The sequence below is a fragment of the Geotrypetes seraphini genome, chromosome 3 (assembly GCF_902459505.1).
Source record: "Geotrypetes seraphini chromosome 3, aGeoSer1.1, whole genome shotgun sequence".
NCBI lineage: Eukaryota > Metazoa > Chordata > Amphibia > Gymnophiona > Dermophiidae > Geotrypetes > Geotrypetes seraphini.
The window spans coordinates 251,142,727-251,159,754 of NC_047086.1; the positions used below are offsets into that span (position 1 = coordinate 251,142,727).

The 17,028-nt window shown below is 43.4% G+C and overlaps 1 protein-coding gene across 6 annotated transcripts in view; it reads left to right on the top strand.

Annotated features, from left to right (window-relative positions):
- PDE10A (phosphodiesterase 10A) overlaps nucleotides 1-17,028 on the top strand; it is a 590,210-nt gene that overhangs the window by 30,325 nt on the left and 542,857 nt on the right. Inside the window, exon 2 of one of the 6 annotated variants that reach the window (XM_033937279.1) lies at nucleotides 8,246-8,398. The exons of the other annotated variants lie outside the window; for them this stretch is intronic. Coding sequence (XP_033793170.1) covers nucleotides 8,374-8,398 — 25 coding nt within the window. The 5' untranslated portion in view covers nucleotides 8,246-8,373. The remainder of the gene's footprint in view (nucleotides 1-8,245; nucleotides 8,399-17,028) is intronic. 6 annotated transcript variants of the gene reach the window in all.

The following is a 17,028-nucleotide window of genomic DNA, read 5'->3' on the forward strand; positions in this document are numbered from 1 at the left end:
GGTAATGATAATATCTATATTATAAAGTGATTTATTTGGGGCAGTGGGTTCTTTAGCTAGATTACAATTAATCTTGGATGCAGTTCTAATGGGGTGGAAATGATGGTTATATTGTATTTTGGCAGTGTTCTTTAATTGAAGGCCTGGGGGCCAGTGGTAGCCCCCCTGGAGACCTTTGGGCAGCCCCCCTTGTCTTTGGGCTTGGTACAGAAAGGGGAAAGTAGATGGGGGGGGGGAAGAGTCACATGCTTGAAGGAGAAAGCATTCCTCAATAGACAAGAGAACGCATTTGGAAATGTTCACAACCTTGAGGATACCAGCTCTCCCGTTCAGATGGGGCTGGATGTCATTGACATACAGTGGTCAGCCGTGTTGTGACCCTGTATGGGAAGATATTTGGTGACTCATTAGAATCCAAAGTGGCCCTAGCTTAAAAAATAATGAAGACCATTGCTTTATGATTAGGGGTAATGCATTGCTTTTGGAATGGCCAAGACGTATTATTCATGCAGAACCTCGTGTAATGTTTTATTGTGAAATAAGGCTTGGGATGGATCCTATATTTAACTGATACTGTGGCGAGTAAGGTTGTTTTTTGGTTGTGGTAGTTTTATTGTAGAGATAAAGAATATGCATTTTTATTGTGCAAGGCAATTCTAAAACTGGGTACCTTATGTGGGCAGATACGCTATGCACTAAACCATCAGGGAGTGTGGAAGTGGTATAAGATCAGTGGCTCTCAAACCTATCCTGGGGGGATCACCAGCTGATTGTGTTTTCAGGCTATCCTTAATGAATATGCATGAGACAAATTTGCACGCATGTCACCTTCATAAGTAAAGATGTCAATGCTGACTTAATGCCAGTATTACATTACATTAGTGATTTCTATTCCGCCTTTACCTTACGGTTCAAGACGGATTACATAAGAGTTGTTATGATAATAAGAAGAACATATTGTTAAGATATTAAGAAGTACGTAAGGAAAAGTTTGAGCATTTTCTAATTTGTTAAGGAGTAGTTGGTAATTGCAGGAGTTCAGAGCCTGTTTGGTTGTGTTATATTGGTTTTATGTATTTTTTTTGAAGAGTAGGGTTTTTGTTTCTTTTTTGAAGGTTTTGTAGTCTAGAATAATGAGTCTTTCTGTAGAAAACCATGATTTAAATCATCTCTCTGACTAGTGATTTACCGTAAATAAAATCCATCCTGAAGCAGCAAGGAAAACAAGCATTAGATTAGCAAACCAAAAAACAAATAAAAATCTAACCCCCCTCCTTTTTACTAAGCCGTGGTAGAATTATGAGCATTGGAACATTTGGCTCCCCAAGCCACAATAGAAACCTCTACCATGGTTTAGTAAAAAGAAGGCCTAAATCCACTACAACCCCCTTCCCCCTCCTCCCCTATCCTCCCTCCAAATCCACTACAACCCCCTTCCCCCTCCTCCCTCCAAATCCACTACAACCCCCTTCCCCCTCCTCCCCTATCCTCCCTCCAAATCCACTACAACCCCCTTCCCCCTCCTCCCCTATCCTCCCTCCAAATCCACTACAACCCCCTTCCCCCTCCTCCCCTATCCTCCCTCCAAATCCACTACAACCCCCTTCCCCCTCCCCCCCTATCCTCCCTCCAAATCCACTACAACCCCCCTTCCCCCTCCTCCCCCCTCCTCCCTCCAAATCCACTACAACCCCCTTCCCCCTCCTCCCCTATCCTCCCTCCAAATCCACTACAACTCCCTTCTCAGTTTGATTCTCCCACACGCATTTTTAAGTACAAAGTTCAATATTCAGAGCCTGTACATTGACACAAGATACCATTCTTGTTGTTATAATTTTTTAATATTTACAACCAGACGAAGGTTTCATATTTTGAAAAATAACTTTTCAGATTAGTTTTCACAGTTATATCAAAAATGACTGATTTGGTTATACTATTAGAAATACAAAGATAATAGTTCACCTCGCAATAATTTCATAAATACATCCAGTTTAATAGGTTAATCATTCATATTTGGATAACTTTTCTGCTATATGTTATTGAAAGGAGAAAAATAATCATTACCTTAATAATTTAAATAGTTTTACAGTATTTAACCAAAACAATACGTATGTATTTTTGTATTTGCTTAAACATCCATGCTAACTGATGTAGTTACACAAGATGGCCTCGATTCTGCAAAGCGCGTCTAAAGTTATGCGCCATTTGGATGTCTAAGATAGGCGTCGTTTGTAGAATCGCGCTCAGTGGCACACAGCACTGTTTAGACATCTAAATATTTAGGCGCCATTTAGAGAATCAGGTTTTAGGTGAGAGTTAGACGTCCAAATAATGTCCTTAATGTTATAATATTTTATTATTATGACGTTATTAGAATGGTGATTTTATGGTGTTTTTCATTATAATTGTGATACTGGGAGTTGGATCTGTTTAATGCTTTTATTTATTTCTCTTCTATCAGAGAGAGTGGGATTCGAACCAGCAACATTAGGGTAGAAGGGTGGAGGTTTAACCAATATGCTACACTGTGAGCTAGCAAATTGCATAGCAATTGTAAAACTAGGTCCTATATGCATTGTAAAGGAAGTCTACTTTTGAGCATAATTCAGACTTCAGATAGACCTGAGTTCTATGGACGGAACTTAGGCACAGTTTGGACATCCTTAATGCAATTTGCTAAATATCTTTCTGGGTTTTTATTTTTGCTTTATTAAGCTCAAAATACATTTAATAAGGCACCAGATAAACAGGGCACATCAAAACAGATATATTGCATGCAAAACCTTATATTTTTGTGGACAAACAGCAATGCTATTTTCTAAGTAGAGGAAAACATCCATTAACTGAAGCACAGCACATGAAAAACATAGCTTTAGTTTTCTTGCTAAAAAGCTACCCTTTTTTTCTGACTAAACAGAGCTCCAATCAGCTCATTCTTGAAAGCAAAGAATGGCAATAAAAAAGCCTAACGTGGCTTTTTAAAAGGGGGGGAGAGGAGGGGGTGTTAGACTATCAGCCAGGTCCATACTTGAAAAATTTGAAATACTGTCTTCTATAGCTTGCTCATCTTCATTTTCATCTTCTTGTTTTGTTTGTTCATAATCTGGAAAAGAGAAACAAGTTCTCCTGCTTTATCAAGTTCCAAATGATTTCTCAATTTGGAATGAATGAGCCAAAGGAATAGCTTGTTCTTTTTCTATATCAGCAGAAGAAGCTACTGCTGTGAAAAGTGAAATCAATACTTCAACGGTCTCTAAATTCAAATGCTTAACAAGTGACGTCCACCAGTTCACTGGTGTGACTTTCTTTAGAATATGATTGGCAAACATATTTCTTGAATGGTTCACCTTTAGCTCTGAAGTAAACCCGTGTCATAGCTAATTCCTCTTCTTCAGCATTAAAGGTTTGACCTTGGTACCAGATATTGACAAAATTTGCAAGAAAATGAGCTGGAGACAGTGTTTATCCCATTTATTTTTTTTTAATGCTTGTTGTTTAAATTCTAGAAGCACTCTCTCTATCCACTGTATACTAACAGTAACACCAAATCAGTATAGATCAAATGAGATATTTTATATTATAACTAGTATTTAAGCCCGTTATATTAACGGGTGCTAGTAAAGCCTCCTTCCCTCACATGTCCCCTATTTTCAGCCCCAGCTCCAAACCCATTTTTACCCCCCCAAGCCCCCTTCTTCCATCTATTCCCTTTCAGCCCGAGCCCCCTTTTCTCACCAGCAGCATTTCCCTCCCCACCCCTCTTCCCTGTCCAGCAGCACCTCTTCCCTGCTCCCCCTGTCCCTCTTCATTGCTCCCCCGGTCCAGTAGCACCTCTTCACCTGCTTCCCCTGTCCCTATTCCCTGCTCCCCCCGTCCAGTAGTACCTCTTCCCTGCTCCCCCGGTCCCTTTTCTCTGCTCCCCTGGTCCAGCAGCACCTCTTCCCTGCTCCCCCTGTCCCTCTTACCTGCTCCCCCTGTCCCTCTTACCTGCTTTCCCGGTCCAGTAGCACCTCTTCCCTGCTCCCCCAGTCCAGCAGCACCTCTTCCCTGCTCCCCCTGTCCCTCTTCCCTGCTCCCCCGGTCCAGCAGCACCCCTTACCTGTTTCCTTGGTCCAGTATGCAGCGTTGTGAGGATCGCGGCCGGCTTTTGTGAACCTGGTAGGCCGCTCTGCATCTCAGAAGTACGTTCCCTCTGACGCAATTGCGTACATCAGAGGAAATGTTCTACTGAGGTGCTGTTTGGCCTGCGAAGTTTGGTACAGCTGGCCGCGATCCTCACGGGAGCAGCACCCGACCCTCAGCGGCTCGAAGCCCTCCTCCCGGCAGCCGCCACCAGCGCCGCCCCGCACCGCCTTTCATGTGCCTCAAGCCACCGAATACGGTGAGGCGAGGATGCGGGCAGGGAGAGAGCTTACCTGCGCTTCCTCCAGCGGTTGGTGAGTGAGGGCGGGAGGGGGGAGTGGCCAGAGTGTTCCCTGACGCCACGTTCTAAAATAGAATTCGGCCAGGGAACAGAAAACACAGCGGCAGGGATCACGAAACATAAGTGCACATGCGCACTTAGAGTTTTATTATTAGTGATCTTTTGTATAAAGGTGGGAAAAAGCCTCAGATCTGGAGCAAAAGCACCACGAGGTGTCTGTATTTGATTGCTCACATTGCTCCTAATTTAATCATCGACAGAAACCACCTTCTTTCCTGTCTTATCTAAAACTTCATTTTCATTTCATTTCTTTTTCTTGTTTTATTATATTTTACATCTATTTTCCAGGAAGATTCTTTAAATCCGTCTCCACATATATTAAAATTAATTCTTTTCTATACTACACTAGATTTGGTGGTACTAAAAAACGAGAAAAACTATCAGTCAGGCAATCCAGAAACATGTTGTACTTATCTTGAGTATTGCTTTTCTTTTAGCAGTACAGCCTGTCCTCCCGACTTTTTTGTTTTTCTCCTTCTTTATTATAGAAGACAGCCCAGACATGGGCAACTCTGGTCCTCGAGGGCAGGAATCCAATCGGGAATATGCAGGAGATCTATTTGCATGCACTGCTTTCAATGCATATTCATTGGGGAAATCCTGAAAACCCGATTGGATTCCGGCCCTCGAGGGCCGGAGTTGCCCATGTCTGCATCAGCCGCTGCTTTTACACCAACACGGCCAGCGTTTCGCGGTATCATTTGTTTTACCGCTGCCTCAGAGTATGTTCCCAGCAAAGCGGCTTTCTGTCCAAACATTATACAAACTTTCAATCTACCAGTAGGTAATTTGATTATATATAGGATGCCCGAGTTCAGTTCATAGACAAAACCGCGGAAGACAAAGGTGCGCGCCGACAACTGAGCGCAGACGGAGGCGTGCGCTGAAGAAAATGACAGTTTTTAGGGGCTCCGACGGGGTTTTTTGTTGGGGAGCCCCCCCACTTTACTTAATACAGATCGCGGCGGCATTGTGGGTGGTTTGGGGGGTTGTAACCCCCCTCATTATACTGTAAACTTAACTTTTTCCCTGTTTTTAGGGAAAAAGTGAAGTTTTCAGTAAAATGTGGGGGGTTACAACCCCCCAAACCCCCCACAACGCGGTGCGATCTGTATAAAGTAAAGTGGGGGGTTCCCCCCCACAACCCCCTGTCGGAGCCCCTAAAAACAGTTATTTTTTTTGGCGCGCGCCTCCGCGCTGCGCTCAGTTGTCGGCGCGCACCTTTGTCTTCCGCGGTTTTGACCTGACACCCCCAAGTTCGATTCTCAACAGCCGCTTCGGCGCCTGCTGAGACTGAGCATCCTATACAGAATCCAACCCTTATTTTCCTGTTTATCCACTACACAGTTTAGGTTCTCTTTACACCCATGTCTAAAAGACAATCCAATGACCTTCCCAGATGATGTAAAAACATAGGCAATTGAATCTTTGGGAAGGTTTACCATAACCAGATCGAAATGGAAGGCTCTATTCATGATTTATAAACAGTTGTACGGAATATTGTCCCTTTTTATACTTTTAATAAAAAGATTTAAATATAAAATCATAAATGTTCGAGGCTTATGTAAGTGGGGACAGGGCAAGGATGGAGACAGAGCCTACAGCCGAATCATTCTCTATTCTAACATAGTAACATAGTAACATAGTAACATAGTAACATAGTAGATGACGGCAGATAAAGACCCGAATGGTCCATCCAGTCTGCCCAACCTGATTCAATTTAAATTTTATTTTATTTTATTTTTTCTTTTTAGCTATTTCTGGGCGAGAATCCAAAGCTTTACCCGGTACTGTGCTTGGGTTCCAACTGCCGAAATCTCTGTTAAGACTTACTCCAGCCCATCTACAACCTCCCAGCCATTGAAGCTCTCCCCTGCCCATCCTCCTCCAAACGGTCATACACAGACGCAGACCGTACAAGTCTGCCCAGTAACAGTAAAGCACATACAACAGGATCATTGTGGACATTACTCTACTCATTAAGACTTAGGTTAACAATTTTATCCTCTAGATATTTTTTACATTGCTCCATTTCTCTGTGATACACTTTATCCAGCAGTTTCTCTACAACAGGCCTGCACAACTTAAAAATGATCCGAGGCTAAAACAAATTCGGAAAATGTAGCAAGGGCCGCAGGTAGTGGCCATGGCTCGAGGCACCTGGAAGTATGCGGATGTTGCAGTGATGACATCACGCGCATGCATGACATCATCATGTTGACATCCGCGCATGCGCAGAGACCTTCCAGACGGGCTCCGAGAAGCCAGTAGGGGGTGCCAGCAGGGAAGAGGGCAGGAGAGAAGGAGAGGTACTGGCAGCGGCTGATTGCCTGCAGCAGTGTTGAAATCTGAACTACTTCAAGCTAAGTACCTCCAACCACAGACCTCCCAAGCTCTGCCCTAAACCCACCCAAGCTCTGCCCCAGATCCTGCCCGCTTTACTAATTGTAATGCAATTTTTTCCATTCATTTTTCATATACACACACAATACACACAGCAGATATAAATTCTCAAAACTGACACATTTCAATCACTAAATTGAAAATAAAATAAATTTTCCTACCTTTGTTGTCTGGTGATTTTAATTTGTTTCTGGTTGGACTTCCTTCTGACTGTGCATCCAACATTTCTTTCACAATCCAGCCCCATCCCTTTTGGGTCCAGGTCTCTATCTCTTTGCTCTCTGTGTACCCTCCCCAGATCCATTGTCAGTTCTCCTTTATACCTATCACCACCTTTGTTCCAGGTCTCCCTCTCTCTCCTCCTCTGTTATGATCTCGCATCTTTCTGTTTTTCCTCAGGGTCTCTCCCCCTCTGTCTGCACCTCCCATAGTCCAGCATCTGCCTCCTGTCTTTCCCCTTTGGTCCATGCCTTTATTTCTGTCTTTCTTCTGCTTACAACCCACCCTCCCATGCCCAGCATTTGTTCTCCTTTCTTCCAGGTCTTTCTCTGCCTCTCTCTCCCTCCTTGGTCTAGAATATTTCCACCTCTCTGCAGTTTCTTTCTCTCTCTTCCTTCTAGACACCCCAAAGTCCAACATCTGCCTCCCCTCTCTTCTGCCTCCCCTTTGTTTCAGGTCTTTCTGTCTCTTTCACTCTCTCTGTCTTCCCCAACCCCAAGGCCCGGCATCTCTTCATCTTTCTTCTATTCTCCCATGTCTCCTCGTCCGCAGCTCGACTTCTCTCCCTCATTCTCAAACACCTCATCTCCATATCCTACCTACAAACCTGTCTCTGAAGTTTCCAACAACGCCTGAAACTTTGCTTCTCCAACGTCCCACACCCTCTGCCACAACTTCTTTCCATGTGCTGCGCCCCGCCCTGCCAGTAACAGGAAGTTTTGGCAGAGGAAGAGAAACGTAGCCGCTGAAAAGCTTTGGGGCTGGTTCCTGTCAGTGCTAGTGGGAGAAGCTGGTGGTGCTGGTGCGGTAGCTGAATCCCCATGGGCAGGAGAGCGGAGTGGGAGCCGTATCGGGCGCGGGCTGCAGTGAGAGCTGTTGCGGGCCGCATGTGGCCCACGGGCCGTATGGTGTGCAGGGCTGCTCTACAACTCTGCTCTGCTAGGTGGACTATATCTTGGTCTTGGTGACAAAACCATATTAATTAATTGTGGGTTTTCAATCAGACAGAAAGAAGAGTTTGTCGCATAAACAAACTGGACAATTTTTTCATCAATTACCTCTTTTTCTAATCTGCTGGTTTTTATCACAAACTTATCTATGGTGGTTCCTAGATGGTCAAATTTCTTTTCTTTCTTTTAGGCGATATGCTGTTGATATGTGATGTATATGATGTGACTGAAACACTCTCCTGGACAAATGACTCTGAAACTGTAGAACAGGAGGATAGTGATCTCGAGGGTGGATAGTTTCCAGAATCTTTTAAGTTGATGATAAATTCCCCTAAACAAAAAAGTCAGTGTTGTTATTTTATTATTGATACTATTTCTGCTTATTTAGTATTACTCATTATATTCACCGAGGTACTGCCCCCAAAAAGGAATATTTGCTTTTTTCAACTCTTTATTTCTTCATAAGAACTGTATCAAAATGGCAGTAACATGCAGTAATAATAGCAAATATTTTTTTGTTCAAATATGACAATTCCTCAAGGCAGTCTTTAAGAATTATGATGAAATAAAAGCATCTACCAACCTGAAGATCCTGCCTATTCAGAAATGTTTCTTTTGTCATCTTCATCAACCCACTTCTCATGATGTTGTTTCATTCAGGCCACCAGGACCTGCATTTCTTTGTTGCATTGTTTGCATTTTGCTCGCATAGCTGCCTTACTAATAGGTAGAATAACTTCATTATAATATTCCCAAACAGACCCCCTGTTTTACCAAGGTGTGCTAACTGATTAGAGTGCACTAATCGAATTAGCGCGCGCTTAACGCTAACGCGTCCACAGACTAACATACATACGTTAGTGCAGTGTTCGCCCCAGGGCCTTACAGCCGGGCGCTGCGCCCGGCTGATTTAGATGACCGCCCAGCTAATCCTGTTGCTGCTGCTGCCGCCGATGCTCCTTCCCGGGCTGACTCGCCGCCGAAATTTTTTTTTGACGCCTGCCTTTTTTTTGCCAGCATGCTTTTACTTGCTTCAGGCCTTCCTGATGCCGGGTCCTGCCTAATTTCTGTTTCTGTGAAGGCAGGACCCGGCAGTGAGGAAGGCCCGAAGCAAGTAAAAGCAGTAAGTTGTAAGCTTCCCTCCAGGGCTCTGTGTGCATGCCGGCTTCCCTTCTCTTGCCTCCCCCCCATGGGACGCAACTTCCGGTTTTGGAGAGAAGGGAAGCCAGCACGCACACAGAGCCCCGGAGGGAAGCTTACAACTTGCTTTTACTTGCTTCGGGCCTTCCTCGCTGCCGGGTTCTGCCTTCACGGAAACAGAAAGTAGGCAGGACCTGGCAAAGAGGAAGGCCCGACGCAAGTAAAAGCAGCAAGTTGTAAGCTTCCCTCCATCGCTGATCTATGAAAGATAGGTCAGCGATGGAGGGAAGCTTACAACTTGCCTAGCGACTACCGAGTTTGTGAGCTGGGAAGGATGGGAAGAGAAATGCTTTTGCTGCACCGAATAGGGGAGGGGAGGGGGAAGAAAAATATTCTGCTGCTGCACCCATTTTGGGGGGGAAGGGAAGAGAAATGTTGCTGCTGACCCAATATTTTTTTTGGGGGGGGAGGGGGAAGAAAAAAGCTGGTGCACCCAATTTGGGAGGGAAGGAGAGAAAAGCTGCTGCTGCACCCAATTGGGGAGGGGGAGGGGAAGAGAAGTGCTGCAGCAGCCACACCTAATTAGGGAGAGAGAGGGGAGAAGGAAGATTAGGGAAGGGAGAGGAGAGGCAAGAGATGCCAAGACCATGGGAGGGAGGGAAAGGAAAGGAGCTACCAGACCATGGGGGGGGGGAGAGATGCTAGGGCATGGGGAAGAGAAGGGAAGGAGATAGAGATGCCAGACCATGGGGTGGAATGGGAAGAAAGGAAGGAAAGGAGAAGAGAAAGATGCCAGAGCATAGGGGAGGGGTGAAACTGAAATGAATCATGTACAAAGGAGAGAAAGGGCACAGGATATACAGTTTATTGAAGGGATATAGAAAGAGGGAAGATGCCATATAGAACAGAAAAAGGGCGAACACTGGAAGGGCAGAGAGGGTGGACAGAGAATGCAAGGGGCAGAGAGAGGGTGGACAGTAGATGGAAGGGGTAGAGAGAGAGAGGGCAGAGGCTGGGTGGAAGGGGCAAAGAGAGGACAGATATTGTATGGAAGGGAGCGAGGATAAACGCTGAAGAGAAGATAATTAAAGCAGAAACGACAAAAGGTAGAAAAATTTTTTTTTTGTTGCTTTACGTAGAATCAAGTAGTATTGTAACTGTATTAATTAAAGTTTATAAATAGGAAATTGAAATAAGGCAGTTTTTTTGGGACTAAACCCCTTTCCTGAGGTCAGGACAGGATACCATAACAGTAGGGGTACCCAAATGGTCGATCGCGATCAACCAGTAGATCACAAAGGCAATGTGAGTCGATTGCTTTGCCTTTGCAATCTTTTTCTTCCTGCCTCCCCGAGCCAGGCCAGGCGCCAGACTCACAAGACTTCAGCTTTGATGTCAATTCTGACGTCAGTGAGGTAGTTCTGGGCCAGCCAATCGCTGCCTGCTGGCCTGGAACTTCCTCTCCGACTTTAGAATTGACGTCAGAGGTAAAGTCTTGTGAGTCCGGCGCTTGTACATGCCTGGCCTAGCTCAGGGAAGCAGCAGGGCGAAATCGGCGTGGTGGCTTAGGGGGTAGGGAAAGAATAGGGGAAGTGGATAAATCGACGTGATGGCTTGGGGGGGACAGGGGGAGAGAGAAAGAAAGGCAGAAATAAAGATGGGGCAGGGGGAGAGAGAAACAGGCAGTCAGGGGGGAGAGAGAAAGAAAGAGAGACAGAAAGAAAAGGGAAGTGGCAGAAAGAAATAAATATTGGATTTACAGTCTGAAGAAGGAAGTGCAACCAGAGACTCATGAAATCACCAGACAAAAAGGTAGGAAAAATGATTTTATTTTCAATTTAGTGATCAAAATGTGTCCATTTTGAGAATTTATATCTGCTGTCTATATTTTGCACTATGGCCCACTTATACTAAACCGCAATAGCGCAGGGAGCCTATGAGCATCGAGAGCAGTGCAGGGCATTCAGCACATCTCCCTGCGCTAAAAACCGCTATTGTGGTTTAGTAAAAAGGGAGGGGGTATATTTGTTTATTTTTGTACAGTTGTTCCTGAGGTGACATTGCATAAAGCCATCTGCCTTGACCTCTTTGAAAACTCGTGGAATATAAATGATAATTAACATTTTCTCTGCGTACAGTGTGCTTTGTGTTTTTTAAAATTTTATTGTTGGTAGATCATTTTGACTTGGTTATTTTAAAAGTAGCTCGCAAGCCCAAAAAGTGTGGGCACTCCTGCTGTAGAGCCATTCTTGCATGACTGGATGAGCTATATTTATCTTTTTTTTTTAGTTGTTTAAATTCATGCAAAAATAAATGGCTCATTAACGCCTTTCCCTTTTTTAAACCTCTATACCAGGGGTCTCAAAGTCCCTCCTTGAGGGTTGCAATCCAGTCGGGTTTTCAGGATTTCCCCAATGAATATGCATGAGATCTATGTACATGCACTGCTTTCAATGCATATTCATTGGGGAAATCCTGAAAACCCAACTGGATTGCGGCCCTCAAGGAGGGACTTTGAGATCCCTGCTCTATACCATTTCAAAGAGGGCAAATATCGAATTATTCCCTTCTAGCATTGGATGCTTCTTAAATTAAGTAAAAATATTCTGGCACAAGTGTCAAACCTTAAAAAAGGAAGTCATATTGAGCATTGGAAAATAATAATAATTAACTAATAAAAATAGTAGACATTTAGGGCTTCTTTTACTAAGTTGCGAAAATAGTTTTAGCGTGTGCTTAGCGCACACAGAATTACCACACGCGCTATACGCTAATGCCAGCATTGAGCTGGCGTTAGTTTTCCCGTGTAGCGCAGGAGTTTGTGCGTGCTAAAAATGTTAGCGCACCTTAGTAAAAGGGGGTTAATTTTCCCCACCACCAAATTTTCCCATCGCGCCCCACCCAGCTACTTTTTCATGCCACCCGGCTGGAAAAATGTCTGGGGAGAACACTGCGTTAGTGTTTAGCACGCCAGAGTCTCTTTTATGGACTGCTGCCATTGTAGATTTTCTCCTCAAAGGAGAGAATAATATAATGAAGTTCAGGCTATACGCATAAAGATCCGAAGACTTGTGGAATATTCTGTTCAAAAGGTTTCACTTTTATTTTTACTGTTTGCCCCTCTCTTCTCACACTTGGCTCCTTCTGCAGATATATAAACTTAGCACTTAAGAGATAAGGGGTTGATTCTGTATACATTGATTTGCAAAGGAACAGGATTAAGATTTTTTTTCTTAACTCTGTATATTTTATAACATTTTTGCAGTGAAGAAGAAACATGTTATTTGAAATGCAAACCCAAGCATCTGTGATGATATCTTTTAGATAGAAAAATTGCCCATTACATTCGGAATGGATTGATGGACATTCTGATGGAATTAATTTACCAAACATTTAAACATAGCGTGAATATAGAGCCTCATGCTACACTTCCCCCTCCCCATTCACGGTTTCAGTAATCGCGATTTCACATATTTGCGATTTTTGGGGGAGGGGGGGAAAAAGAAAAGTAAAACCGTTAAGTCTTCCCCCCGGCATCCCGACCTTACCTGGTGGTCTAGCGGGCTTTCGGGGCAGGAGCGATCTTCCTACGCTCCTGCCGCGTTCAGATCGCCATTAGGAAATAGCTGTAGGGAGATAGAAAAATTGTCTGTTACATTCTGAATGGATTGATGGAATTAATTTACCAAACATTTAAACAAAGCGTGAATATTCGCGGTTTTTTGCTATTCGCGGTCCGGCTCTGCCCCTATCCCCCGCGAATCTGGAGGGAGAAGTGTACATAATTGTAAACTAATCATGATGAGTAACTTTTTGGACTATAATGTGTCTTAAATAGAAAACTATGGGCCTGTTTTACAAAGCTGCGCTAGCGGCTGCTGCGTGGTAACGGCCCCGAAGCCCATAGAGATTTAAAGGGCTTTGGGGCTGTTGCCGTGCGGCTAGAGCGGCTTTGTAAAACAGGCCCTATGTTTAGATAGATTTTTCTTAAAAAAAATAATTTTATTTAAAAAATCAAATGTAAATAAAAAAAAATCGGATTTTTTTTAAATTGTTAAAAAAAATATTAATTTTCATCCACCCCACTATTTATAAATCTTAGACCTGAAGACTTGACGTGATGAATAAGTCATGAGCGCATCAAAGGTATTGTACTTGATCTTTGCTTGTAACTCCTTTTGTAAGAGGAAAGACAAAAGAGGTTGGGGGTTCTTCATTTTGGAAAAGAGACAACTGAGGGGGGATATGATTAAAGTCTACAAAGTCCTAAGTGGTGTAGAATGGGTAGAAGTGAATTGAATTTTTTCGCGTCATCAAAAATTATAAAGACTAGGAGATACTTGATGAAGTTACAGGGAAATAACTTTTAAAACAAACAGGAGGAAATATTTTTTCATTCAAAGAATAGTTTAGTTGTAAAACTCATTGCTAGAGAATGTGGTAATAGCGGTTAGTGTCCCTGAGTTTAAAAAAGGATTGGACAAATTCCTGGAGGAAAAATCTGATAGTCTACTATTGAGACAGACATGGGGGAAGCTACTATTTGCCCTGGGATCGGTAGCATGGAATGTTTCTACTATTTGGGTTTCTGCCAGGTTCTGTGACCTGGATTGGCCACTGTGGAAGCAGGCTACTCTTATGTTCTTATGTCACTTTTTCATTGAGACTTTGCTGTCTGTGCAATTGTGGGAAGGGTAAAACGCGGACCTCGGGGATCTAAAACCGCATGTCCTTAAAAATCTGAGGTCCGTGCCACTTGTAGTTTCTGGCTCTGACAGATCTCTATGACATTTTAGTCGCTGACGGATCCTAATGCTTTTCCCTCCCTATGTTGAGACTAGCGGCAAAACTTTTGCCTTGAGGTCTGTGCCACTTTTAGTCTCAGCATAGGGAGGGAAAAGCATTAGGATCTGTCAGAGCTAAAATGTCATAGAGGTCTGTCAGAGCCAGAAACTATAAGTGACATGGACCTCAGATTTTAAAGGATGTGCGGTTTTAGATCCGCGAGGTCTGTAAGGTCTGTGAGGTCCGCGTTTTACCCCTTCCCTGCAATTGTTAATGAGTGTTTCTATCAAAGATCTCCTGCTTTGCAAGGTAAGGCCACTGTCCTCTTGTAGATTTCCTCTGCAGACATGTTGCGTTTCCTGACTGTTATGGAATAAGTGTGCTTTTGTTTTGATATTATAACCATCAGTGATCCTGATAATGGAAAGCAATGTCTGCTGAATCATTGGACGACAATAAAAATTTTCCATTTCAAGTGATTTTAATTGTTTTCTTGGCACAATGCCTCAGTTTCACTAAATGGGACTAGCATTGTGACCTTACGAGTATAGTTTGGCACATTTTTGACTGTCATCTGCACCAATGAATGCTAGTAAAATTAATAATAATCTACAGTTTTTGCAGTTTGCTTCATGTTTACTGCAAGGTTAGCAACAACATGACTAATTTCTTGTGTTTTGATCAAATATTGTTAGTTTGCATTAAGACAGTTGCTTTTCCTTCTGATCTTCAACTGCATGGAAACCTATATAACCTCACTGGCAAGAAATGAATGTTTACCCACAAGATGTTCTTTAAATTTATTTGGAGCCATGACATATTTTGATGTCCATAAGCTTTATCAATCAGCTAAATTTTGAGAAAGCCACTGCTTATCTCTGGGAGTAAATACATGGAATCTTGCTACTTTTGGAGATCTTGCCAGGTGTTTGTGACCTGGATTTGGCTTTTGTTGGAAATAAAATATTGGGCTTCATAGACCTTTGATCTGACCCAGTATGTTGGTTCACCCCTATGCTGATAACTCTCAGATCTACCCCCTCCACACTAGATATCTCTAGCAGAATCCAGACCCGAGTCTCAGCCTTCCTGTCCAACGTTGCTGCCTGGATGTCTCACCACCATCTAAAAATGAATATGGCTAAGACCGAGCTCCACCTCTCCTCTGCCCCCATTCTTTATTTCTGTGGACAATATTCTCCTCCTCCCTGTCTTGTCAATTCACAACCTCAGGTCATCTTCGACCCCTTTCTTTCCTTCTCCACTCAGATCCAACAAACTGTTAAAGCCCGTCGCTTCTTCCTCTCTAATATTGCCAAAATCCGACCTCTCTTTTTTTTTTTCTGAGCACACCACCAAAATCCTTATCCGTACTCTCATTAGATTACTGTCACTTGCTTCTCTCGGTACTTCTGCTCAACCATATCTCTCCCCTCCAATCCATGCAAAATTCTGCTCCTTGCCTTCCTCCAGACTCCATGCATCTCTCCTGTCACTTTTTGAGCTGTCATGGTATTTTGGGGGGACTGCTCCACGAATAAAGCCTTGAGTATGTCCAGACCGACAAACTTTTCTTCCTCATCTGCCCTTTAGTTTTTAACATAGAGTGTTTCAAATGTGCAGCCACAAACTTGAAAAGATAAAGAAAATTATTAAATGGCAGGCAAATACTTATCTGAAGCAACGCTGCAGAGTCTGGACATACTCAAGGCTTTATCCCTGGGTCAGTCCTTTTGGCTACATGAATCTCTGATGCGCTAGGATTTAGATATTTTGCATTAATTGAAAAAAAATATCATAAAAGCATTTGGCTTATTTTTTTTTATATTTATGGTTTGAGAGAGATGCCAATGTCTGTTTGTGTTCATTGCAAAAATCTTTTTTCCCATTGTTTGAAGTGCTGAATAAATGATACCTAAAATGAACCCTTGGTCTATATCACAATTTTGTAGGTGGTTGTGGGAGGGAATTTATCTAAGATAAGAAGGATAAACGTTATGGCCAGGTTTCTTATACAATTTGGGTTATTCCTCTCAATGTGCATAACTTTGCATTTGTCTCTCAAGAGACCTTCATTGTACTGTTAAAGGATATACTTTCCCCTGACCTACACTCTTTACTAACTTTTCAAAAGCCTTCAGCCAGTTACTTTTACCAGCTGAACTATTTTTACTTCTCATCTAACCAAAATCTGAAAGGAGGGAATAGGGTTATGTACTGTCCAATTTTGAAATGCTATGAATGGAAGGATGTGATTTACAATATAAAGCTAGATTGAGATGTTGAATCTTCTCTTCTGATGCAACTGAAAACAGGAAGTTGCATCAGAGAAGATTCCTCTCAAGCAGCCGCGCTCACGACTTGTTGAAAGCATGCTGTTAGGAGAAAAAAAATTAAATTTGGCACATAAGGTGAGAGGGGGAGGGAGAGAGATGGCGGGATACAGCGATCAGGTGGGAGGGGGCTGCTGGACCGCGCGTGTTCTCACAGTAGGAAGGAGGGAGTGAAAGGGAAAGAGATGCTGTGTCAAGTGAATGAAGAGGGAGACAAATATTGAACCTACAGCAGGAAAGAGAAAGGGGAGGACAGATAGGTTAGCCAGATGCTGGAAGTGGGGGGAGAAAGAGGGAAAGAAGCTAGATGGGGTTGGAGAGGAAAGAGACACATTGGTGTGGAAGAGGAAGAGAGGGGAAATCTTGACACAGGAAGGTAACGGAAACAGAGGGGAAATTATGTGCATGGGGGGCATAGGGACAGAGACATAAAGGGGAGATACGTTGTGGGGATTACGGTATGTGCATGGGGGCATAGGGACAGAGACATAAAGGGGAGCTACATGGGGGAATTATGGGCATGGAGGCATAGGGACAGAGACATAAAGGAGAGATACATGGAGATGGTATATGGACAGTGGGGGGGCAATGCCAGATACAGAGGGGAGATATTAGAAATGGGGAAAATAGGAACACAGAAACGACATGGTTTGTGCGGATGGGATCAGATGGTTTGTGGGGACGGGACGGGGACCGAGCACATAGGGACGGGGCG